Source organism: Hypanus sabinus, chromosome 16 (assembly GCF_030144855.1).
Source record: "Hypanus sabinus isolate sHypSab1 chromosome 16, sHypSab1.hap1, whole genome shotgun sequence".
Taxonomy (NCBI): Eukaryota; Metazoa; Chordata; class Chondrichthyes; order Myliobatiformes; family Dasyatidae; genus Hypanus; species Hypanus sabinus.
Window position 1 is genome coordinate 57,184,107 of NC_082721.1, and position 12,118 is coordinate 57,196,224.

Genomic DNA, 12,118 nt, shown 5'->3' on the forward strand with positions numbered 1-12,118 from the left:
TTCCTGTTAGGTTGAAAGGAAAGGTTAAAAGTTTGAGAGAGCCATGGTTTTCAAGGGATATTGGAAACTTGGTTTGGAAAAAGAGATATCTACAATAAATATAAGCTCGAGTAAATGAGGTGCTCAAGGAATATAAAGAATATAAAAAGAATCTTATAAAAGCTAAAAGAAGATACGAGGTTGCTTTGGCAAGTAAGGTGAAAATAAATCCAAAGAGTTTCTACAGCTATATTAATAGCTAAAGGATAGTGAGGGATAAAATTGGTCCCTTAGAGAATCAGAGTGGACAGCTATGTGTGGAGCCAGAAGAGATGGGGGAGATTTTGAACAATTTCTTTTCTTTGGTATTCACTAAGGAGAAGGATATTGAATTGTGTAAGGTAAGGGAAACAAGTAGGGAAGTTATGGAAACTATGATGGTTAAAGAGGAGGAAGTACTGGCGCTTTTAGAGAATATAAAAGTGGATAAATCTCCAGATCTTGACAGGATATTCCCTAGGACCTTGAGGGAAATTAGTGTAGAAATAGCAGGGGCTCTGACAGAAATATTTCAAATGTCATTAGAATCGGGGATGGTGCCAGAGGATTGGCGTATTGCTCATGTTGTTCTGTTGTTTAAAAAGGGTTCTAAGAGTAAACCTAGCAATTATAGGCCTGTCAGTTTGACATCAGTGGTGGGTAAATTAATGGAAAGTATTCTTAGAGATGGTATATATAATTATCTGGATAGAGAGGGTCTGATTAGGAACAGTCAACATGGATTTGTGCATGGATGGTCATGTTTGACAAATCTTATTTAATTTTTTGAAGAGGTTACTAGGAAAGTTGACGAGAATAAATCCGTGGATGTTGTCTTTATGGACTTCATTAAGGCCTTTGACAAGGTTCAACATGGAATGTTAGTTAAGAAGGTTCAATATTGAAGTAGCAAAATGGATTCAACAGTGGCTGGATGGGAGATGCCACAGAGTAGTGGTGGACAACTGTTTGTCAGGTTGGAGGCTGGTGACTAGTGGTGTGCCTCAGGGATTTGTACAGGGTCCAATGTTGTTTGTCATATACATTAATGATCTGGATGATGGGGTGGTAAATTGGATTAGTAAGTATGCAGATGATACTAAGGTAGGTGGCATTGTGGATAATGAAGTAGGTTTTCAAAGCTTGCAGAGCAATTTAGGCCAGTTAGAAGAGTGGGCTGAATGATGGCAGATGGAGTTTAATGCTGATAAGTGTGAGCTGCTACATTTTGGTAGGAATAATCCAAATAGGACATACATGGTAAATGGTAGGGCATTGAAGAATGCAGTAGAATAGAGTGATCTAGGAATAATGGTGCATAGTTCCCTGAAGGTGGAATCTCATGTGAATAGGGTGGTGAAGAAAGCTTTTGGTATGCTGGCCTTTATAAATCAGAGCATTGAGTATAGGAGTTGGGATGTAAAGTTAAAATTGTACAAGGCATTGGTGAGGCCAAATTTGTATTGTGTGCAGTTCTGGTCACCGAATTACAGGAGAGATGTCAACAAATTAGAGAGAGTATGGAGGAGATTTACTAGAATGTTACCTGGGTTTCAGCACCTAAGTTACAGGGAAAGGTTGAACAAGTTAGGTCTTCATTCTTTGGAGCGTAGAAGGTTGAGGGGGGACTTGATAGAGGTATTTACAATTATGAGGGGGATAGATAGAGTTGACGTGGATAGGCTTTTTCCATTGAGAGCAGGGGAGATTCAAACAAGAGGACATGAGTTGAGAGTTAGGGAGCAAAAGTTTAGGGGTAACACGAGGGGGAACTTCTTTACTCAGAGAGTGGTAGCTGTGTGGAACGAGCTTCCAGTAGAAATGGTGTAGAGGCAGGTTCAATATTGTCATTTAAAGTAAAATTGGATATGTATATGGCCAGGAAAGGAATGGACGGTTATGGGCTGAGTGCAGGTCGGTGGGATTAGGTGAGAGTAAGCGTTCAGCACGGACTTGAAGGGCCCAGATGGCCTGTTTCCATGCTGTAATTGTTGTATGGTTATATGGGTCAAATGGCAATTCTGGACAAAACTTGAATCAACAAAGGATGCTCAACAGTTGTGGCAGGGCTCTTATAAAGTTCTTATAAAGTTAAATCAAGTGACATAGGGCTTCGCTTCCAGATGAGCTCAATGCCTTCTATGCTCACTTTGACCATTATAACATGAAGGAACCATCATGAAATCCCACAGCCCCCAATGATCATATGATTTGTCTCTGAAGCTGACATGTGAGCAGCCTTCAAGAGGGTGAACTCACGAAAAGCATCTGGCCTAGATGGGGTTTCTGGCTAAGTACCAAAAACCTTTGCTGATCTACTAACTGGAGTGTTCACTGAGATCGTTACCTGTTTCAAGCAGGCTTCAATTATACCGGTGCTCAAGAAATATGTGGTAACCTGCATCAATGACTATTGTCCAGTAGCACTTACATCCACAGTAATGAAGTGCTTTGAGAGTTCAGTGATAAAACATAACAACTCCTCCCTGAGAAGGGACTTAGATCCACTCCAATTTGCATACTGGAGCAACAGATCCATAGTAGATGCCATTTCATTGGCTCTTCACTCAACCTTGGAACATCTGGACAAGTATGCATACATGAAGATGCTCTTTATTGACTACAGCTCAACATTCTAATACCATCATTCCCTCAAAACTAATCAATAGTCTTCAAAACCTTGGCCTCAATACCTCCTTGTGCAATTGGATCTTCGATTTCCTCATGTGCAGATTCTAGTCAGTTTGGACTGGCAACATTTCCTCCATGATCTCCATCAGCACAGGTGCATCAGTGCTGAGCTCCCTGCTCTATTCACTTTATACTTACAACTGCGTGGCTAAGCACAGCTCCAAAGTCATATTCAAGCTTGCTGATGATACTAGCATAGGCCAATTCAAAGTGATGAAGAATCAGCAAACAGGAGGGAGATTGAAAATCTGGCTGAGTGGTGCCACAACAACAACCTCTTACTCAAAGTCAGCAAGACCAAGGAACTGATTACGGACTTGAGGAGGAGGAAACCAGAGGTCTATGAGCCAGTCCTCATCAGAGAATAGAAGGTCAGCAACTTTAAATTTTTCAGTGTTATTATTTCAGAGGACTTGTCCTGGGCCCAGCACTCAAATGCAATTACAATGAAAGCAAAGAAACACCTTGACTTCCTTAGGACTTTTGCAAAGATTTGGCATAACATTAATAATTACTGACAATCTTCCATATATTGACCGCCTGCATCACAGCCTGGTATGAAAATACCAATGTCCTTGAATGGAAAATACTACAAAAAGTAGTGGATACAGCCAGTCCATCACAAGTAAAACTATCCCCACCAGTGAGCATATCAACCCGAAATGTTGTCTCAGGAAAGCAGCATTCATCATTCAGGACCCCAACCATCCAGGACATGCTTTCTTCTCGCTGCTGTCATCACTAAGATTTTACAGGAGCCTCAGGACTCACACCATCAGGTTCAGAAAGACTTACTGCTCCTCCATCATTAGGTTCTTGAGCCAAAGGAGTTATTCAATTTCATCTGCCCCATAACTGAAATGTTCCCATAACCTATGGACTCACTTTCAAGGGGTCTTCATCTCATGTCCTTGATATTTATTGCTTATTTATTACTTTCTTTTTGTTTTGGGAGTTTGCCTTTTGTGCACTGATTTAATGCCTAATAGAGGCACAGACTCCTGATTCCATTATGATTACTATCCCAGTAAAGGATTTATTAACTATGCCCACAAGAAAATGAATCTGGTCACATACGTGTATTTTGATACATTTAATTTGAACTTTGATTAAAGAGATTCAGGCCTATTGCAGGCAAATGGGATTACAGTAGTCAGCCATTGTGGCCAGTATGGATAAGATCAGTGATTAGGACCCACTTGTCCTTTTCTGTATGACTCTACCGTTAATACTTTGGAATGAGTACTGCTAAGATGAAGGCACACTGTGCTGTCTGTTCCTTTGATGGTTACAACCATACCTGGAGGTGATGTCTTCATGACCTACTTGTTTTAAGTAGTGGATAGCTGAAATACACATTTCAGGGTAGCACAGCAGTTAGTGAAATGCTTTAGACCAGTCTGCCATAAGATAGGAGCTCAATCCCCGCCACTGCCTGTAAGGAGTTTGTATGTTCTCCTCATGACCGTGTGGGATTCCTTCAAGTACACCAGTTTTCTCCCAACATTCAAGATGTACAGGTCAGGGTGTGTGAGTTTTGGGCTTGCGATGTTGATACTGGAAGCATGGCCTGACTTGTGGGTTCACTAATTTGAGTTGATGCAAAATGACGCATTTCACTATATGTGCACGTCACAAATAAAGCTAATTTTAATCTTTGTTCCTATATTTAATCATTAACCTATACTGAATTTACAGAAAGGCTCACCAATACTTTAACGTACAGAGAAGTGGAATGGGGAGAAAATACGAAATTTCATCCGAATTACTGCTGTAATATGAGTTTAGTAGGAGGACTCACTCTGGGGAAGAGCAGCCACTCACCTGTGCCACAGATCTTTAGCAGCGGATAACAGGGCAAAACCATCTCACCTGTTGTGCAAGTTTGTACAGCATTCGTGCACTGACTGCTGTCGTGTGTGTCCGCAGAAGGTTCTTCTGTGCTTCTTCAATCTTCCAATCATATCTGTACCTGATTACACACAAACACTGAACATTACCATAGCACATTGATATAAAAGGTACAAGATTACATGTGACAGGAGTCTCAAGATGGTGCTTACGGAGTGAAGCGGTTTTAGGCTTCATTCCAATCCTTTTACTTTTTTCTACCTACAAGCACCCCCTAATTGACCTGTTTATACCTATTCTAAAGGGGTTCAGATGTATGAAATCTTTTTCAACTGTTTGAATCATTTTCAACTCGTTGAAATGTCTAAAGCAAAGGAATTGAAACAGATAAAAGAACCGTTAACTTTGGAAGCAACTGCGAAACTTATGGACGACAGACTTGAAAAACTGGAGAATAAATTAACCTCAAAGCTTTCTACATTTGAAGAAAATTTAAAGACACTTGACGCAAAACTTCAAACACTCACATTGGATTCACAACAACAAGAAGCAAGTATTTTAGTTCTTGAAGATGCCGCTCGTCAGAGATCGCATAATTGAAACTGCAACAACAGCAAGCTTCGACTTCTGATTGTTATAAATCTAAAATCACTGATCTTGAAAACCGCTCTCAAAGACAAAATCTCCGGATAACTGGGCTTCCGGAAAATTTTGAGAACGGTGATCTTACTGTATTTTTCTCCAAATTTTTAATGGATGTCTTCAGCTCAGAAGTACTGGATACCCCTCCAATAATCGACCGTGCACATCGCATTTCTTGTTTTCAATCAGCTTCAGGTTTGAAATCATGACAAGTAATTCTCCGGATCCATTATCCTCATACCAAAGAACGTTTGATTCAGGCTGCCCAGAAAAAGAGTATGATCAGCTTTCAAAATTTTAAATTCCATATTCTGGAAGACTATAGTCCTGAAGTTTTAAGGGCAAGAATGGCTTTTAAATCGGTTATGTCGGAAATTCATCAGGAAGGCTACAAGCAAATGCTGTTATTTCCAGCACAATTGAGAGTTACTTAAAGATGGACTTAATCGACTATTCAAATCTCCAGTGGATGCTCAAAGATTCCTTGAAGAATAATATTTTTTTTACTACAGGTTGACTAATGTAATAATTAGTTTATAGATTTGGATCTTTTATAAAATGATGATTTTTTTAACATGATGGCTTACACGTATTTCTTACACGGTAAAAGTCCGTTTTTGGTTTATCCTGAGTTCGTTCTTTTTATATTATTATTCTGTTAGTTCTGAAAGTAACTCATTAGAGTTTTCTTTTAAGTTCATATACACTTTTTTATATTTTTAACGTTTAAATATTAAGATTTTTTTAAAATAAAAAACTTTTCTAAGATGTCGTTTCTTTTCCCCCAAAGACCTTAGTGCTTGGATACGTCACATCCGTTTTGATGTGTCTGAATAAGTTTAAGGACTTTCTTTTAAAACACTAATACAATATTATCCATTTAAGATTACATGTGACAACTTCTCTAACTCATAACTCTTGCAAAAGTTCACCAATCACAATCCTCTTTCAATTCCCCAATTTCACTTATCACAATCATCCCCAGAACAATTCAAGTCATTGTCCAAATGAAAGGTTTTCTTAAATTGCATTTACCAGTGGCACTAAATCCAACTGCCAAGATACTATTATAACTTGCTAAATCTAACTTACAAGTTGCACTTTTCTTTGCTACTACAGGTATGAGATACTCAAACAGAGGAAATGCTGTAAACACATAGCTGTGGGATAACCGACATATCGTATCACTGCTCAGTTCTGTTGGATAGGAGATACTGGTGTTCTTGCAATGCAGAGGTTTAGATGTCAAGAATGAGTCATAAAACATGTTGGTTACAACCATTTTATTAAATGTTATAAGAACAAAGAACAAAAAAAGAGAACAAAGAGGTCATGGTCGACTTCTACAAAACCTTGCTTCAACTAGTAAGATAACCACGTTCCAGTAGTAACAATTAATCTATAAAATAGCCAGATTTAAGTGGTGTGATACCTGTTGCAGAAAAACTAAGAAGCTCCTATAGAATAAAAATGCAGCTATATCACAATTACTGGAAAATTCACTGAACAATTACACATATATAGCTGATATAAAAATACAAGTATACTAGTTAAATGCCAAGAAAAATACAATTCTACACCCTAATCCAACAGTTTCAAACTTAAGCTGTTTCTCAAGCAAAAGACAACTATTTATAGATGCTAACAGAACTTTATTTTTCTCAAAATTGTCCACATCACTTTACAGGCACATTTCAGACAAGATCAATGTTGCAACATGGGAACTGCAGCAACCAATTTATGTCCAGTAAACCACTAAAAGAAAAAGGCCAATGAGCAGATATTCTGTATTCCCTGGCGTTAACTGATAATGTCCAAGCTCTTCAAATTATTGCACCAGTTTAAATAAGAGTTTCCTTCATATCAACTGCACACCAAGCCCCCCCACCACCACTAATTTATCGTTTCCTGTCAATCACCTTACATACACTTCTGTGCCTAACAGTACTTTATGTATATTCAATCTAATCTATGTCTATAAGCTATTCTGTGTATTTACATTTATTGTGAATTTTATCTTATTGATTTTTTGTAATACATCAGATCTGCAGTAGCAATTATTTTGTTCTCCTTTTTACTTGCGCACTGGAAATGATATTAAACATTCTTGAATCTTGAAATAAATAATAACACATGCTAAATAATTTGAGAAGTTGGAGACATGCAATATGATGGCACAGAAAACAATTCTCAAACTAAATAATTTGAACAGACTTACCCTTGGGATCCATACCCTCCCTCTGAGTGGACCTTCTTCACCCTTTCAAGATAATCTACTGGAAACTCCGTTGCAATGGCAGGTTCTGTGATCAGAAAGAGAAGAACATAGTTGATAGCTAATAGGGAGTAGTCTCAAAAGATATTTGTTGACGCTTTTTCTTATACAAAAACACTCGGACACAATCTAGTGACTCCTATCTAGATACAGTAATTATATCAAGAGGTTGGTTTTGTCAAATCATATCTGTAAAGGAGACCTCAGAGAATGTAGGTGCTGGAATCTGGAACAACACACAATCTGCTGGAGGAACTCATCAACACAAGAAATTCAGCAGATGCTGGAAACCTTGAAAAATACATACAAAATGCAGGAGGAACTCAGTCAGGCAGCATCTATGGAAGGGAATAAAGAGTTGATATTTTAGGCTAAAAACCATCATTAGGACTAGAAAGGAAGGGGACAGAAACCAGAATAAGAAGGGGGGGGTGGGGGGAGGGAAGAATTACAAGCTGATAGGGGATAGGGAGGGAACAGGCAGAATTGATAAAGGGATGAAAAAGAATGAATCTGATAGGAGAAGACAGTGGACCATGTAAGAAATGGAAGGAGAGAAACCAGATGGAAGTGATGGGCAGGTGAGGAAAAGAGAAAGGATGAGAGAAGCTGGAGAAACTCAGCAGGTTGAGTGGCATACATGGGGGGTGGGGGGGGGGAAGGCACTGTCAATATTCCAGGTCAGACACTAATGCAGAGTTTTGACCCAAAACGCTTCTTTTTACCCCAGCAGATGTTTGTTGCATTACACACAAAAGGTAGAATGAAAAGTACCTACATTTATCATGTACACTACTATACGTCTGACACTTCCCAAACTATCCAACGTGGTTTACTCAGCATTCATTGTTAAGAGAGTATAGAGCCATCTACAACATTCTACAATGAACTAAATAACTGCAATTATTTACACTTTAGTTGCAGGAATGTTAGTGCATGAATGGGGAGTCCAGGATGACAGAGACATCAGTCAGACTGAGAAAGAGAGTCAGATAGATATGCAACATAGAATATAAAGAGGTAAATACAGCTGTAATTGCTAAGGCCTACTACAGTAACTCTGGTGTGCCACCTGGCTGTGAAGTGCAGAAGATGGAAATATATGGCAACACTTAAGATGACTCAGCTTCACAACACCCCCATTCCCCCTTGAATGTCTTATTACTTCTCACAATGTTTTGACTTTACAAGTGCAGACACAATGATCTACCCACAGACCAGCCAAGACTGCAGCTATACAGCGAAACAACATGCACCTGACTATTAGTTATATTTAGTTAATTTTATTTAGTGATATGGCATGAAATTGGCCCTTTCTGCCCTTTGAGCCATGCTGCCCCAGCAACCCCCAACAAACCCAAAACAGGACAATTTACATTGACATGTTAACCTACCTGGTACATCTTTGGACTGTGGGAGGAAACCAGAGCACCCAGGGAAAACCCATACATTCCACAGGGAGGATGTACACTCCTCACAGAATGGTACCGGAATTGAACGCTGAACTCCAGACACTCAAGCTGTAATAGCGTCACACAAACCACACCGCCACTATGATACACTTTTCAGCCCCATCCCATTGTCTGCCAGTCCACAGATCCACTGGAAGCTGAGGACAGGATTGGAGGAGTGTCTGTGTGTGCATGTTTGGATGGGAGGAACTGGGCCTGTTTTGTTTTGTTGCTGTTGTTCCAGTGCTGCTCATGCTGCTGTTGTTATTTTTGTTACTTGTGTTTTTTGTTGAACATTGTGGGCATGCTGTAGTGTTCTTGTTCAGGTGTAAGAGAACTCTGAACTAAAACTTTTCTTGCACTGATCCTGCACATGTGAGCTCCCTCCTTCCCGTTTCTCCAAACTGGTATTTTCCCCACAAGACACAGCGAAACCGGGTATGATGTCATCGCATGCTGCGATATATCACAGACAATAAATTTACTTTAAACAATCTTAACTTTAACTAGAAAATGCTAACAAACGAATTACTAAAGCGAAAATATTATAAACTAAACAAATGCCATAAAGGCAACACACATGCTATGTTGGAACCAGAAATGGGTGGTGACATTTGCGAGCTGCCCCAACACATCCTTAGATTGTGTTAGTTGTTAACATAAAAAATGCATTTCACTGTATGTTTCAATATACAAGTGATAAAGAAATGAATCTGACTCTATGTCAGCACGGATGTATGTAACACACTGAAGGTCAGATGCCAGTACATCTGATTCCCACTCTTGGATTGAACACTGAATCAAAGGATGGAACTCTGCTATGCCAAGCTGGGTGGCCAGAAACACCTTTAGCCAGTCTTTCACTTTTAAACCAGCTGCTACAATCTACTTAATCCAAGTGGGTTAGTGACCTGCAAACTAAGTGATTGTGTTTCATATTCTCAACTTTAATTGAGACTTTCAGTGGCTGTAATGGAGTAGGTTGCACTAGCTACGTGCTCCAAAATTATTCGCTTACTTTGCTGTTTAAACCTACCTCGGTGAGAGCACCATAAGTAGAAAGCCATCAAAAATGTCAGAGAAACTCGAAAAATTGGATAAACTGGATGACTTGGAATCCAAGTTTGATTTGTTACAGAATTCCTTCAACCTGGTTAAATCTGAACTGAAAACACTTAATTGGAAACTTGGAAGTATACAGCAGACTGTGAATGATCACGAAATTTGAATTAAGTTACACGAAGAATCTCTGCCGGTGTTGCAGAAGGATATCGAAGGTTTCAAGAGAATCTCTAAGGAACAACTTAAAAAATACGACGCGTTACTGAAGAAACTTACAGATCTGGAGACCAGGAACCAAAGGTGCAATATAAGAATTCTTGGACTTCCTGAAAAACTGGAGGGTAATCAACCTATCAATTTTTGTGCTCAAATGCTAAAAGATTTATTCCCTGATATATTATCGGAATTACCAAAATTTGAGCACGTTCACCGAGTTACCCCTCCTAATTGGGACACTGCTAAACCTTGCTCTAATATCATTCGCTTTTATGACTACCAGATTAAAGAACAGATCCTTCGTGAATCAAGGATGAAACGTATATTACAATTTTGTGATCAACAGTTTCAGATCATTCAAGATTATCCACCGGAAGTTCTAAGAGCCAGACAGGCTTTTAAAGAGGTCATGTCTGATCTTTTTAAGCTTGGCTGTCGCCTTTCTCTCGGAGATCTGTGTAAACTCAAGGTTACTACTTCTGATAATAAGGTTTCTTGGTTTACGAAGCCTGAAGAAGCTAAGAAACTTTTACAAAGTCTCCATCCTTAAATTCAGCTTTGAGTTGTTTTATGTTAAACGTTTTAATTTCAGGTGTTCAATCAAGTAATTGGCGTTTTGTTGATAACAAGATTTCTTCGTTTTACGAAGTTTTAATCATTTGTTTGACTAAGTAACTGGCGCCTTGTTATCTCTCGAACTATGCAAAATATGCAGGCAGACTGCATCCATTTTCTCTTTTGCTGTTTTTTCGCAGCTCTTTTTAAACAATACATTATATTCTCTCAGTGTTATGTAGGAAGCTATCTAACCCGCTTCCCTTTTTAGTTATCTTCTATTTGTTTCTTTACTCTTTTTTTGCACTTGCGAGTATATGTTGTTTTACTTACTGATTTTCCATATCTGTCTTTCCTTTTTTACTGAGACTAATACTTATATTTTCCCATGGTTTTTTTTATCGTAATTAGCAAACTTATTTATTTTGATTTTTTGTGTATGTATATATTTACAGTCGTTTATTCAGTGCAGCTATACATATATATTTTCTGGAGCCACCGGAGTTTTGGGTTGGGGAAGTTAGAATTAGTCTCCAGCCTCCCTTGGATGATTTCTCTCTTTGGGGGGAGGGAGGGGGAAAATGGGTTCTTCCATAAAGTTGAATGGATGTTTTTACTGTTTTACTTATTCACTATCTACATGTCTGTGATTACCTTTTATACATTACTAAAGGATACTTGATGGATTCTTTTATTAATATACCCAGTTTTAATGTGAAAGGTCTAAATAACCCTGTTAAATGAAGTAAGATTTTCTCTTATATCCAGAAACTTAAAACTCATATAATCTTTCTCCAAGAAACCTATATTCGTAAAGATGATATTTCACGTTCTTTCAAAGGACGGAAGGGTATACATTTTCACTCATCCTCTCAATCTAGATCGAGAGGCGTGTCTATCCTGTTTGATCAGAATTTATCCTTTATTCAACATAATGTAATTTCTGATACAAATGGGCGCTTTGTTATTGTTTCGGGTAGTCTTGGGAATAAACTAATCGTATTTGCGAATGTATATGCTCCAAATACAGATGACTCCTTGTTTTTTGAACGTCTTTTCTCTTTTCTGCCTGATTTGAATCAGTATTCCTTAGTGATGGGTGGAGATTTTAATTTTTGGCTCGACCCTATATTAGACCGCTCTTCAAGTAAAACCCCTGTCACTAATAAATCTGTCTTACTTTTTAAATCTTTTTTATCTCAATGTGGTATTTTTGACGTGTGGCATTTTTTACACCCCCAAGAAAAGGAATATTCATATTTCTCTCAGGTTCATCATATGTACTCTCGGACTGATTTTTTTATATAGATAGAAACTTGCTTCCACTGGTACAATCCTGTAATTATAAGGAGATTGC

At 38.5% G+C, this 12,118-nt stretch overlaps 1 protein-coding gene across 1 annotated transcript in view; it reads right to left on the reverse strand.

Moving 5' to 3' along the window:
- Positions 1-12,118, reverse strand: part of farsa (phenylalanyl-tRNA synthetase subunit alpha) — a 60,312-nt gene that overhangs the window by 25,500 nt on the left and 22,694 nt on the right. Inside the window, exons 8-9 of the mRNA XM_059991865.1 lie at positions 7,421-7,505; positions 4,582-4,681 (exon numbers count right to left, since the gene is read on the reverse strand). Coding sequence (XP_059847848.1) covers positions 4,582-4,681; positions 7,421-7,505 — 185 coding nt within the window. The remainder of the gene's footprint in view (positions 1-4,581; positions 4,682-7,420; positions 7,506-12,118) is intronic.